A 12,191-nucleotide genomic window follows, 5' to 3' on the forward strand; every position below is an offset into this window, starting at 1 on the left:
CAAGCTGACTACGCTGACTACACGCTGACTACGCTGGCTGCGGGAACACGACGCTGATGCTGACAGGGACGCTGACTACGCTAACTATGCTGGCTGCGGGAACACAACGCTGATGCTGACAGGGATCACTACGCTGACTACGTAAGTGGCGCCGTGAAACTACACAAGTACCGAAATTTCAAATTACAAGAAATATTAACATTTGAAGCAGGGTAATATCAGTATTTATTACATATAAATATAAATACACAAAGGCTTAAAGTAAAATCAAATATTTAAGCAATGCAAATGAATCTTGTCTTACACTTTGTGGGATATCCTATTATACGTGATCGCTGATCATGGGTACTAGGATTACTCAATGGTAACTAATCAGCCCATGGAGGTAGGCTGCCCTTAGGCACGCGATGCAAAATCCCAAAAACCAGCCTGTTTTCAGCCAGTTCAGAAAAAAACATTGGATAAACATGGGGAAATTTTTTGAAAACTAGTTTTTCACTCCTGATGTTTTAATGGGGGGTAATCGGATACCTCCCTAAGTTCTGTGCCTTCTGGTTGCGTACCTTATGGATGGACAGCTATCTTTATGCCGACTTATCTACATTTTAGAAGAGAAACGGTTTTCTCGAACAAGTGACTTCTCTATTTCATTCACAGAACAGCAACCTGACGGGAAAGAGGAATGGTGATTAGAATACATGTACACTTTAATTACAGTATAAAGACGAAGGGGTCAATTTAATAAAGCCTCTAAAAAGAAAGAGTTGATGTTGCCAATAGTAACCAATCAAATTCTGTCTATCATTTTCTAGGAGCAATAAAGAAAACATACACAGAATCACCTCTTCATTTTTTTTTTTCAATAGAGTAATTTTATTGTTTTAAAGATAGGCATTTACATTTAAAAAATGAGTGACAATCAAAGACAATAAAGTTAATTATCATATGCAAAATTCAATGTCATACAGGTTGAGTATCCCGTATCCGAGTATCCGTTATCCGAATTATTCCGAAAACCATACATTCCAGAAAGTGGAAAAAAAATTATTTTTTTTGCTAAAAACTCACTGGTGACATTTGTAACAACACTACTGAGGGAATGATATGTAACTGGCACTATATAAGTGCAAGACAATGATTGCTTGGCATTCAAATTCAATATCTGAGATGGTACACAAATTTTGTTTCATGTTTTGAAACCTTGTTTTTTGAACAAATAAAATATATTTGTGTGTATTTTATGTGGTAATAAAATATATTTGTGTGTATTTTATGTGTTTATACAGCATACATGCAAGATACTTCAAAATACATAATTTAATATTAAAATATTCCGAAATACGGAATAATCCGTTATCCAAAATTCTCCTGGTCTCGAGCATTTTGGATACGGGATACTCAACCTGTAATAACAATGTACAAAATTACTGTAAAAACCCAAATAAATAATAAAAAATAAAAATAAAAAACCCCAATAAAAAAAAAAAAAAGAAAAAATGAATAAATAAAAATTACATAAATATATAATTTATAATACATTAATTATAGAATAGAATTTAATAAATATATTGTCCTATCCAGCCCCGTTCCTTAAAATGGAAATTACCTCTTTTCATTTTTAGAAGCTTTAGTAAATTTCACAAAGAAAAAAAACTTAAAAGCCTGACGATGTTAACGAGATGCCTAATTAGTCACACGGTAGGCCATGGAGGATAGGAATTAAAATTGTATTTTCTTTACAAACTTACTGTATATATTTTTTGTACTTTTACATATGTAAGGAGTCACTGGTTGGGTTATCACCGGCTGTAATCCCAAAGCAGAAAGTGAAGCCATCAACATAGATATTTGTCGGTATGTCTAATAGGCAGTCCCATACTGGGTTATGATGGGCCCACTGGGAAAGGCAATGGTAGGATCCCAAGCTTTAGGGGCATGGCCATCAACCACAGGGGGTGTGGCCAGCCAGCTAAACTAAATCTTAAACTAATCTTGGTTTATTTTCTAATGAAGCCAACCAAGAACCCATGCTTAACAGTGGTTCTGCCCCCACCCCAAGAATCTAAACCTCTAGTAGAGTAAAGGTGGCCATACACCTACAGATTTAACAGATTTATCTTCAGATCTGGCTGGTTGGAACAAAAACCTGGTAATGGATGAGAGCAAATGACAGTTGACCATTTGCTTGGAAAACTGACAAACTGTCATTCAGATATTACCAGATTTTTGTTCCAACCAGCCAGATCTGAAGATAAATCTGTAGGTGTATGGGCATCTTTACAGTATAATTCGAGAGCGCAGGCTGGAACATAAAAGTTAGCAGAAGGGGTGGGGCTTCAGGCAATTGGGGCCCACCAGGGACTTTAACAGTTCCCCTTTTGGCCAGTCCATCTCTTCCAGTAGTTATGAATCAGTATTATCTGCACGTACACCGCTATGTGATCTGTTGGTGCTATAAAATCCTAGTATCTGCTCCTTGTGCGTGAAATACACCTTTGGAAAGTTTTATGCATATTAACATACTGTAGTAGTTGAGGTAGATAATAGATGGTGTCCATCCAGTTCAACCTTAAACAGGACTTGCCACCAAACTTCACCATGATGTCCAGATGAGCACATTACTGTCTACTATGGTAGCCAAAACTTTCTAACATTCCAGTCCACCTCTATAGGATGTAAGAGAAACTTGGCAAACTGCCTTTGGCCAACCCTTCGGGAAGCACTATGTTAAAGAGATTCATCCTGTGTTATTTACTTTGTATGGAATATCCAATCTGATTATTTATTGGGAAAGTATTTTTTCTTTTGGCTTTCTTTGTACAATGTTAATCAGTGTTCTACTAAGAGGACAGACAATAGTTTACAGTAGCAAACAAAGGGAAAGTGTAGAACAATGAATTACTAGGACACACAGCTGTTTATTGGCAGTCTTGTCTTTGATGAGATTAAAATATAACTTCAAAGAATTTCCTTACAACAAAGAGATTAAATAAGAAAACATAATAATAAAAAAGTTTGATGTCTGAATTAACGTGCCAGTCATTACCTAAAGACTTTGGTGCTGGGATAAATTGTTCCGTGAATGGTGTCAGGAAAGCTTGATTTTTCCACAAATCCTGTTTTAATTAACCCACTCAATAATACTAGCTTTTAAAGTATTACATGTTTATTACTTATTCTAGTCAATGCATGAATGCATTTAAAACCAATTAGGATGAAGGTATCTTGGAAAATAAAAGCAATTTTTTCATTCTCAACCTATTTTGTATTGAGAGATTTCTTTAAATAAACATAGAGAAAAGTGTGCAAATGTTCATGGAAATGTTATTTTAGGACTCCGGGAAAACGGTACCTGCACCATTGTTTTGTCTACTGCACACATCTACGGTAAAATGGCTGCCACTCCATTTTCTCTGTGATTTCTGCTGCACTGCAGCACAAGCCAAGCCGTTAATTCGGCTAGGTAAGTATAAATAAACTAGGTGATTCATCACACCGTCGTAAGGGGCTGCGCCCCCTTAATTTGTGAACATTTGTATATGAAAAAGATGGTTAGAATTGTATGAAAGATGGCCTGTATTGCAACTTGAGTTATAGGTGAAATGTGTTAAATAGAGAGCATATGATGTGGAAGGGGGTGTGTATTGTTTTGTTTAATTAAAAAGCGGTTACAGAGTAAGATGTACATTGATAGTGTGGATGGTACAGTGACATTTGTGGGTGTGGGGGGGGGCTGTGTGTGTGCGTGTTGTTTAGGTGTGTGTGTGCAATAGTATAGTAGGGTGTTTCTGAGTCAGCGGCTCCCCACTGGCGGAGGTCACGACACAGGAAAACAGGAGGCTGGGTAGTGATAGGGGTGTGTGGGCATAAGGGGGACTAAAGAGGAGGGTGGGAGATACTCTGCAGCTTCTGCCAGTGGGTGAGGGTCCAGCGTGGCAGTACAGGAGTACAGGATGGTGGCCCTTAGTCAGTGTCTCCTCCTACTGGGTGGGAGTTCGGGTGCATGAGAGCAGGAGGCTGGGCTATGAGGCATGATAGGGGCATGTGGGCAAAACAGCGTCAGCGACTCCCCAGTGGTGGAAGTTACGGTTCAGGAGAGCAGGAAGCTGGGTAGTGATAGGGGTGTGTGAGTATACGGGGGACTAAAGAGGGGCTTAGGGGTGCTGCCGTGGGTGGATGCCGTAAATTGCGGGAGGGGGGGGGGGGGGTCGCGCGGGGGGGGGGGGTACCGCGAATTGTGGGAGGGGCACGGGGGGTTGCAATGAATCGCGGGAGGGTGGGTCACGGGGGCGGGGGGTTGCCGCAATGACAGGAGGGGGGGTCAGGGGTGGGGAATCGCGGTAGGGGGGTCGTTGGGGGCACCGTGAACAGCGGGAGGGGGGGCCCGGGGGGTTGGCGCGAATCGTGGGAGGGGGGGTCGCGGGGTGCCGCAATCGCAGGAGGGGGGGGTGTCACGGGGTGGGGCCGCGAATCGCGGGAGTCACCGGGGGTGCCGCGAATTGCGGGGGGTGTGCTGCAAATTGCGGGAGGGGGGTCGCGGGGGGTGCCGCGAATCGCCACAAGAAAAAATCAACACAGAAAGTTCAACACATGTAAATGTTGACATAAGTGTGGCACTTCATCGGTGTCCATGTCGACACATGAGAATGAATATGAAAACATTAAAAAAAAGAAAAATAAATCTTCAAAAACTCATGGCAACCTTTTTCATTGTCGACCATAGCCGTGCCAGTGTTTTGCATGTGCCATTTAATCCTGGGGTTGCCGTGAATCGCGCGCGGGGGTGGGGGGGAGGGAGGAGGTGAGGGGTGTCCGCAAATCACGGGAGGAGGTGTCGTGGGTGGATGCCGTGAATTGCTGGAGGGGGGGTCGCGGGGGGGGGTGTGGGTGCCGCGAATTGTGGGAGGAGGGGGCTCGGGGGGTTGCAATGAATCGTGGGAGGGTGGGTCGCGGGGGGTTGCCGCAATGACAGGAGGGGGGGTCAGGGGTGGGGAATCGCGGTAGGGGGGGTCGTGGGGGGCACCGTGAACCGCGGGAGGGGGGGCCCGGGGGGTTGGCGCGAATCGTGGGAGGGGGGGTCGTGGGGTGCCGCGAATCGCAGGAGGGGGTGTGTCACGGGGTGGGGCCGCGAATCGCGGGAGTCACCGGGGGTGCCGCGAATTGCCATAAGAAAAAATCAACACAGAAAGGTCAACACATGTAAATGTTGACATAAGTGTGGCACCATGTCGACACATGAGAATGAATATGAAAACATTGAAAAAGTGAAAAATAAATCTTGTCAACCTTTTTCATTGTCGACCATAGCCATGTCAGTGTTTTGCATGTGCCATTTAATCGTGGGGATGCCGTGAATGGGGGGGGGGAGAGGGAGGGAGGTGCATACCTCCCAACATGACCCTCTCCAGGAGGGACACATTGCTCTGTTTCAGGACATTCTTCTTAATTTATGGATTACCATCACCTGTGCTTAAACACCTTTCTTATCAATTACCCTGTTTAAAACAGGTGATGACAATCATAAATTAAGATGGAAGTCCACAACCCAGCGTTACAGCTCCAGACACACTTTGAGTGACAGATGTAGCCAAATATATAAGAGATAAATAAATAGGTGCAGAGTGGGCGGTGTGGGCCTGCAAAGACCCAGGAGCCCATGTGCATCGCAAATGCTTCTTCCATTATAGATATGCCAATGCTTGCAGGTAAGTAATTGTCTGTGTTTTTATTACATTGATGAAGAGATCACTGCAGTTGCACCCAGTGGTGTAGCTAGGTGCCACGGTGCCCGGAGCAAGGGCATGTTTCGCTCCCTCCCTCCGATATGTAGTAGGCAGCGCTCTTGCGTGGTGAAAACGGGGCGTAGCCTAATGGAAAGGAGGCATTGCATCACAAAAGAGGGTGTGGTATTACACATTATACCACACACTGTAATGCCCATTGCACATGTTAGCGAACTTCGTAATACCCATTACACATAAAGCCACATGCCGTAATGCCAATTACACATAAGGCCACACATGATGCCCATTACATACTATATAACAAACCGTAAGGCCCATTACACATTGTGCCACACAGCATGATGCCCATCACTGGAATAAATGCAGCCATCAAAGCCAAGCGAGTGAGCGCTCACAGCCAGGAAGCTGGATACAATGCTGCTGGTGACTCACAGAAGGAGCACGTACTTACTAGTGCGCACTCACACAGTCACGTGGAGATAGCGCTGCTTGTAGAAAAAGGAATTGGAGTGGTTGATCTATCACAAAATTAATTTAATAATAATAGGCTGTTATAAATAAAACCTCTCAAACCGGGTGTATGCACCCAAACCCACTCCTTAGGGCTATTGTGAAGTGTGGCTTTACTTTGGGCACTTTGTTAGATGGGCTGGGCCCTCGTGGATTATCCCTAGAATGGGAGGCCTGCCAACATGGAGGAGATAGTGGAAGTACTTGCAAAGTGGTCAATTGTATTGGTCAGAGGTTGCCTGGGTGGAGGAGGTGCCAGTGGGACCAGCGGACTGGAAGGGGATACACAGGTTGGCCAATCTGGGTGCGGGTACCTGTCTGTCTGCATCCGTTGCCGTCTCCGACCGGTCACGACTTTCTGCTCCGGGTGAGGGCCGCCCTACTGTACAGTCCGTCCGACTGCTGTACCGCTCCGGGGCCTCAGGCGGCGGGGAGGACGCTCTGCTAGCTTCTCCTTTTGCCCGTTACCTCACACCCGGCTCCCGTTAATCACAGCTGAGCTTCCGTCCTGCTGCGGCGCTGTCACTGTGCGCCGGTTCCCGTCTGATGGCAGCTGTGTGTGGGGCGCTGCTGTGAGCTGGTCTACTCAACCCGCTCAGCTCTGCGGCCCTGAGTGACACTCCTCTGCTGTGTCTCCCCACGGCACACACTGCTTACTCCTTACTGTCCCAGAGCATGCTGCTTGTGGCTGATTTCTCAATATCAGGGAGGCAGACGGCAGGCAGGCAGAGCACGGCTCCGGCGCCCTGTGAAATCTCAGCACCTGGAGCTCGTGCTTTGACGGCTCCGCCCTCGCTACTCCGCTGGTTCGGTACTTACTCCATATAAAAGGTGATGCAGAGAGGAGCATATGTTCATTTGCGGGGAACATCCTGCATATTTGCACACTGTGTATGTTCTGGAATCAGTCATGCTAAGGGGGGTATACAATTAGCCCGATTTTTATCGGACAGCCGAAAAAATGGGCTGTTTCTATTCAATTGCGGCTGTATTTTTTAAGCCGATGCTGCTTTATGTTTATCAAAAGTCACGACTGCATTAGCGGAAAATACTTGGAAAAGACAGGCGGATTTTTCGACTAAACCTTTTTTTTTGATTAAGATACATATTATTTTTACAATCTGCCTTTAATGTCTTTACAGTGATATTTTATCAGCACAACTGGCTTTTAAAAAATACTGGAAGTTTTTTAATTATTAAGCCGCCTATACATAGAGCGATAACTGTGCATTTTGAACTAGATGTGATGCAATCTAGTTCAAAAAGCACGGGCAGCACATACTTCATGTGCTGTGCGATGGGATGTGCGCTGGAGCGTGTATCGCATTGCACCATGACCTACTCCAAATTGCATACATTAATTGTATCGTGTATGTGCACCTTAAGTAAAGGTAAAAAAATATTACAACAAGTAACTTTGTACTTCTATTAAATAAATAAATGAAAAGGTCAAATGAATGTAACAATTGTGTTGTCATTTGTTGTTAAAAAAAAATTAAATTAGCCCTACTGAATTACACACAACCAGCAGACAGCAACAAAAGAGATAATGAAATGAGTCATGAAATGAGTCATTATCATTTCTTTAAGCCTCTAGTTCTCACCTACAGTCTGTGTCTGTCCATTATGTCTGCGCTGAATGACTGAAAAAAGACACCAAGCCCAAAACAAGCAACAACAAAAAAAATGATAAGCCCAAAAACAAGCAACCATCAATAAAAATAAGCAACTCAAAAAAATAACAAGCCCAAATAGCTAGCCATGACTAGACTTCACACAAACCCTGGACTGGAGTGCTGCTTCCTGGCTGGTGTGATTGGGAGTACCCATCTAGCCCAAGAGAGGGCCCCCCCTACCTTGATCTTCTCACAATAATCAAAGTAATAGTAATAAATGAATCCACGTGTACTTCAAAGACATAGATTAATCTTTAATGTGTTTTGTGCTTACCGTATATGTATTTTTTCCATTTGTAGCAGTATATGCTGTGGTTTGAGGCTACCTGAGTTTCCCCTAGTTGATGTGTTTGTATATTGTACAGACTAAAGTGCTAGATATACCTGTAAGAGCCATTGCCAGCTTAAATTCTTCCCTTAGAATGTCAAGTACTTCCTTCACACCGTCTTCTCCCTGGAATTGTCCAAAAACATTCAAATGACCAGTTTAAGCCTACAGTTCTATTGCATCATTTGTACATCGTGCATTCACTCTATTGCTACTGTACCTGGTAAGCCAAGCCCCATAACACAGGCCGACCAATGAAAACTGCCCGAGCACCCAAAGCCAAAGCCTTCAGAACATCTGTTCCTTTCCTCACTCCGCCATCTAGATACACTTCCACTTTCCCTTCTACTGCTGCCACGATTTCTTGCAGCACGTCAATCTGTAGAACACAAAGATGTCTATATATTTATATTGTGACTGGCTCCTGTTCATCAGAGAGGCATGCAGGAAAATGAGTGCCGAGTGGCTACAGCAATGATAGCAATGTGCTGGGGATGCTCTTCCATGTTGTACATCCATTAATAAATGTGCAAAGACTGCGATGCCTACTGTAGCTGCAGTAATACCACCTGGCGTGTCTGTACACATTCGTTTGTTTCTCCTCCGCACCAACGCTGCGAATATATGTTTATGCAAAACATCCATTTGCAGCCATGCTGGGGATCGCGGCATGTGTGGGGGGGGGGCGCGAGCGGCCGTGCGGTTGGCGGCGTTTGGTGGACTCGCAAAGTTGTGAAATTTGCAGCCTTGCGAGTCAACCAGAATAACCTCCATATTCCACAGTGCTTTACAGAGAATATTTGAAGTCCCTGCCCTAGTGGAGCTTACGATCTATATTCCCTACCACATGTACACGCACACACCGACATTCTAGGGTTAATTTTGTTGGGAGCCAATTAGCCTACCAGTATAGTTTTGGATTGTGGGAGGAAACCGGAGTACCCGGAGGAAACCCACGCAAGCACAGGGAGAATATACAAACTCCGCACAGTTAGGCCCATGATGGGAATGGAACCCATGACCTCAGCACTGCGAGGCAGTAATGCTAACCATTACACTGTCCATGTTGGAAATTGGCCGCTGTGCCATTTTATTGAAGTTCTGCATTCACATACTAGTTTCTGACACAGCGCTAGGGTCCCCTTGTGCTCAGAATCTACTGTGCAGCCGGCTAGAGAGGAAGAGGCCTAGATGTAAACTGCACATGGAGGCCGAATCTGGTTCACTCGCAGTGAACCGAAACCGGCCCCTGCCCCGATGGTCAGGTTTGCAAGCACCAACTGCGAGCGCTCTCTGCGATTTCCATTGTCGCCGGTCCGTTTGCAGCAGGGAGGAGGGGTTGGTGGTGGAACTGGGACTTGGGAACTCCCAGCATTTCATGGGCCTCCCCCTGGAAACGATCCCATGCACTTGCGGGTGAGACAAAGCGTGCCATGGGGGGGTTGGGTGGGGGGGCGGCTTATATTTGAGAGCCCAGGAGAAATCATTGGATGGTTGCCAACCATCCAACCATCCAATGATTCCTCCTGCTGCCGGCACATGCGAGGGGGTGTGTTTTCATAACACATCCCCTCGCATGGTTGCGAGGGGATACGGTGGCAGAGGGGATGGTTTTTCACTGGGCGGCAAGGCAGGCACTCTGGGTCTCGAAATGCTGCAACCTTACCGAGTCAACCAGACCCAGGCTTATGGGCCCCATATCTTTTAATAAGCCTCTGTATGTGTCTGAATTCGGCATGTACAGTAGCAAATACTGTATATGGCTTAACATTGGCACTGCGCGCGGTACAAATGTTTGCTAGCAATAAAACGTTCAATATCTGCTGCCAAAATAGAGTGGGTAATGTAGAATCATCTTGAATCTCGATTCATCTCTTTAGGATCTTCTCAATCACCCACAGATGGTTTTATCATTACCAGTTATTAATTTATCTCCCTATCCATCTATATTTGTTTTGGGAAAGATCCTAAAAAGTTGAACGGTCTGACAGGTCCTCAGATTAAGTGGGTCCCATGGTGTCAATGAAAAATGTGCATTACACATATGACCAAGCACTTGTAACTACGATAATACACATCAGATGCAATTATTTCAGTGTCTACCGAATGTCCCTCATGTTCTGCACACATTAATGTTAACGCTAATAATACTCACTGTAGCGGGAACACCATCTAACTGGCGAGCACCGTGATTGGACACCAGGATGCCGCTGACTCCACGTCTAACGGCTTCTTTAGCATCTTCAGCTAGAACAGAAAGAACTCTGAGTTCTAAATTCTGATGTCATTGTAACCAATTTATTAAAACTCTGCTTAATTGAAACACACCAGGGACATACTATTTTTCCAATTAGATGGAACTATTTATTAACCAAAATTAACAGAAATCGTCAGTTTTTTTTTCATTTAATAAAGTTTCAAAAAGTATATTTTTTTAAATATTCAAACGTTTTATTTAAAAAATATATACTTAGGGTTGTTTTGCACCACACACACCTGTGTCCATAGTCTGGAATTTTTAATTCCCACCCCCCCCCCTCCCCCATCAGAAATATTGCCCCCTCCAGTAGCTTAAGATCCCCTGCATTATAAACCCCCACCCCTTAAGTGGTAACAGATCGCCGTGGTACTCCTTGTAGTAGAGTGTGGCAGATCGCCCACATAGTTGTGGGCAGCTAAGGGGCAGGTGTACAAATAAATTGGAATATATAATCAGGCGCTGAATATGTTGGTCCTCAATCCAGATGCTGTGTCACTTTCCAATTGAATAAATGATGTTTCATGCATACAATTAATATTTATACATAGTGAAGCACAGCATAAAAAGTTTTATTTTATTTACAATGAACCAGAACTGTGGTAGAATAATTACCAGATCAGTATAGAACTGAAATCAAACAGTTCTACATTGAGCAAAGCCAAGATCCTGGTCACCCCGTCCAACTCAGCTACAGATGTGATTACCCGTTCCAGAATGCACTGGTAATTATTCCACCACATATTCAGTGCCTGATATATATATATTCCAATATTTTTTGTATAGGTGTTTGGTGGAGCGAATAGGTACCTTTCTACATCCCAGCTGAGGGGCAGAGTAGCGAGTAACAGGGCAAATCCTAACTGCCCTCCCCCCCACACACACACCGCTGTACACTGCTGTACATTAGTGCAACACGGGACAGTCACAAAAATCATGAATGTCCAGCAAAAATCAGGACAGTTGGGACTGGGTTTGCAAGTTCACCCAATGGCAGAGAAAGGACATTTGTCCCTTTAATAGAACTTTAAACTTTTAGATAATCTTTGTTTAAAAGTCTATTTAGTACAATGCCGTCCCATTGCAACACATGATCATTTCAGACTTAAAATAACATGTCTGGCTACAGCTTTACCGACCTCCTAAAATGCCTTTGACTACAATGGGTAAAGAAGTCAGTCCTTTAAGCCACTCAATATCATCCCACTTGATAGATGCATCAATAGCCTGTGATACATAGACGGCTAGTCCGCTGTTGTCCCCATAGCCTTCTTTTGATGAAAATGCCAGGTCTTCCGTTTCAAAATTCTTCATCCTGGAAATGTCACATTAACATAAATATATTGTGATGGCTGCAGCAGATGTATGCAAATGTATGCAAATGTATGCAGAGACGTGCTGACAAAAACATGAAAGTTCTTTTTTTCTTAAACAAACTTTATGAAATTTTCATTCAGCTATGAAATAGAAATGAGCAAGCGTCTTCAGGGATATTTTCAATCGCCAAGGCGTTCGTTGCCTGATCGACAGGCAGAGGGCGTTCCGGGGTGGAGCCCCGGCGTTTTATATGGGCATGCCCAAAAAATGGTGGGTGCGCCCATAGAAAGGCTGGGTGGGCCCCAGGCAACGCAGGCCTTCCCCTGCCTGCTTGGGGTGGGCGGTTGACATCACATGAC

General features: G+C 44.5%; 1 protein-coding gene across 1 annotated transcript in view; it reads right to left on the reverse strand.

Moving 5' to 3' along the window:
* Window positions 1-208: 208 nt before the first annotated feature.
* The window catches only part of HAO1 (hydroxyacid oxidase 1), a 15,892-nt gene continuing 3,909 nt past the window's right edge, over window positions 209-12,191 (reverse strand). The window contains exons 4-8 of the mRNA XM_083175628.1: window positions 11,655-11,830; window positions 10,414-10,505; window positions 8,479-8,637; window positions 8,315-8,384; window positions 209-666 (exon numbers count right to left, since the gene is read on the reverse strand). Coding sequence (XP_083031754.1) covers window positions 599-666; window positions 8,315-8,384; window positions 8,479-8,637; window positions 10,414-10,505; window positions 11,655-11,830 — 565 coding nt within the window. The 3' untranslated portion in view covers window positions 209-598. The remainder of the gene's footprint in view (window positions 667-8,314; window positions 8,385-8,478; window positions 8,638-10,413; window positions 10,506-11,654; window positions 11,831-12,191) is intronic.

The sequence above is a fragment of the Crinia signifera genome, chromosome 3 (genome assembly GCF_055691185.1).
Source record: "Crinia signifera chromosome 3, ASM5569118v1, whole genome shotgun sequence".
Classification (NCBI taxonomy): Eukaryota; Metazoa; Chordata; class Amphibia; order Anura; family Myobatrachidae; genus Crinia; species Crinia signifera.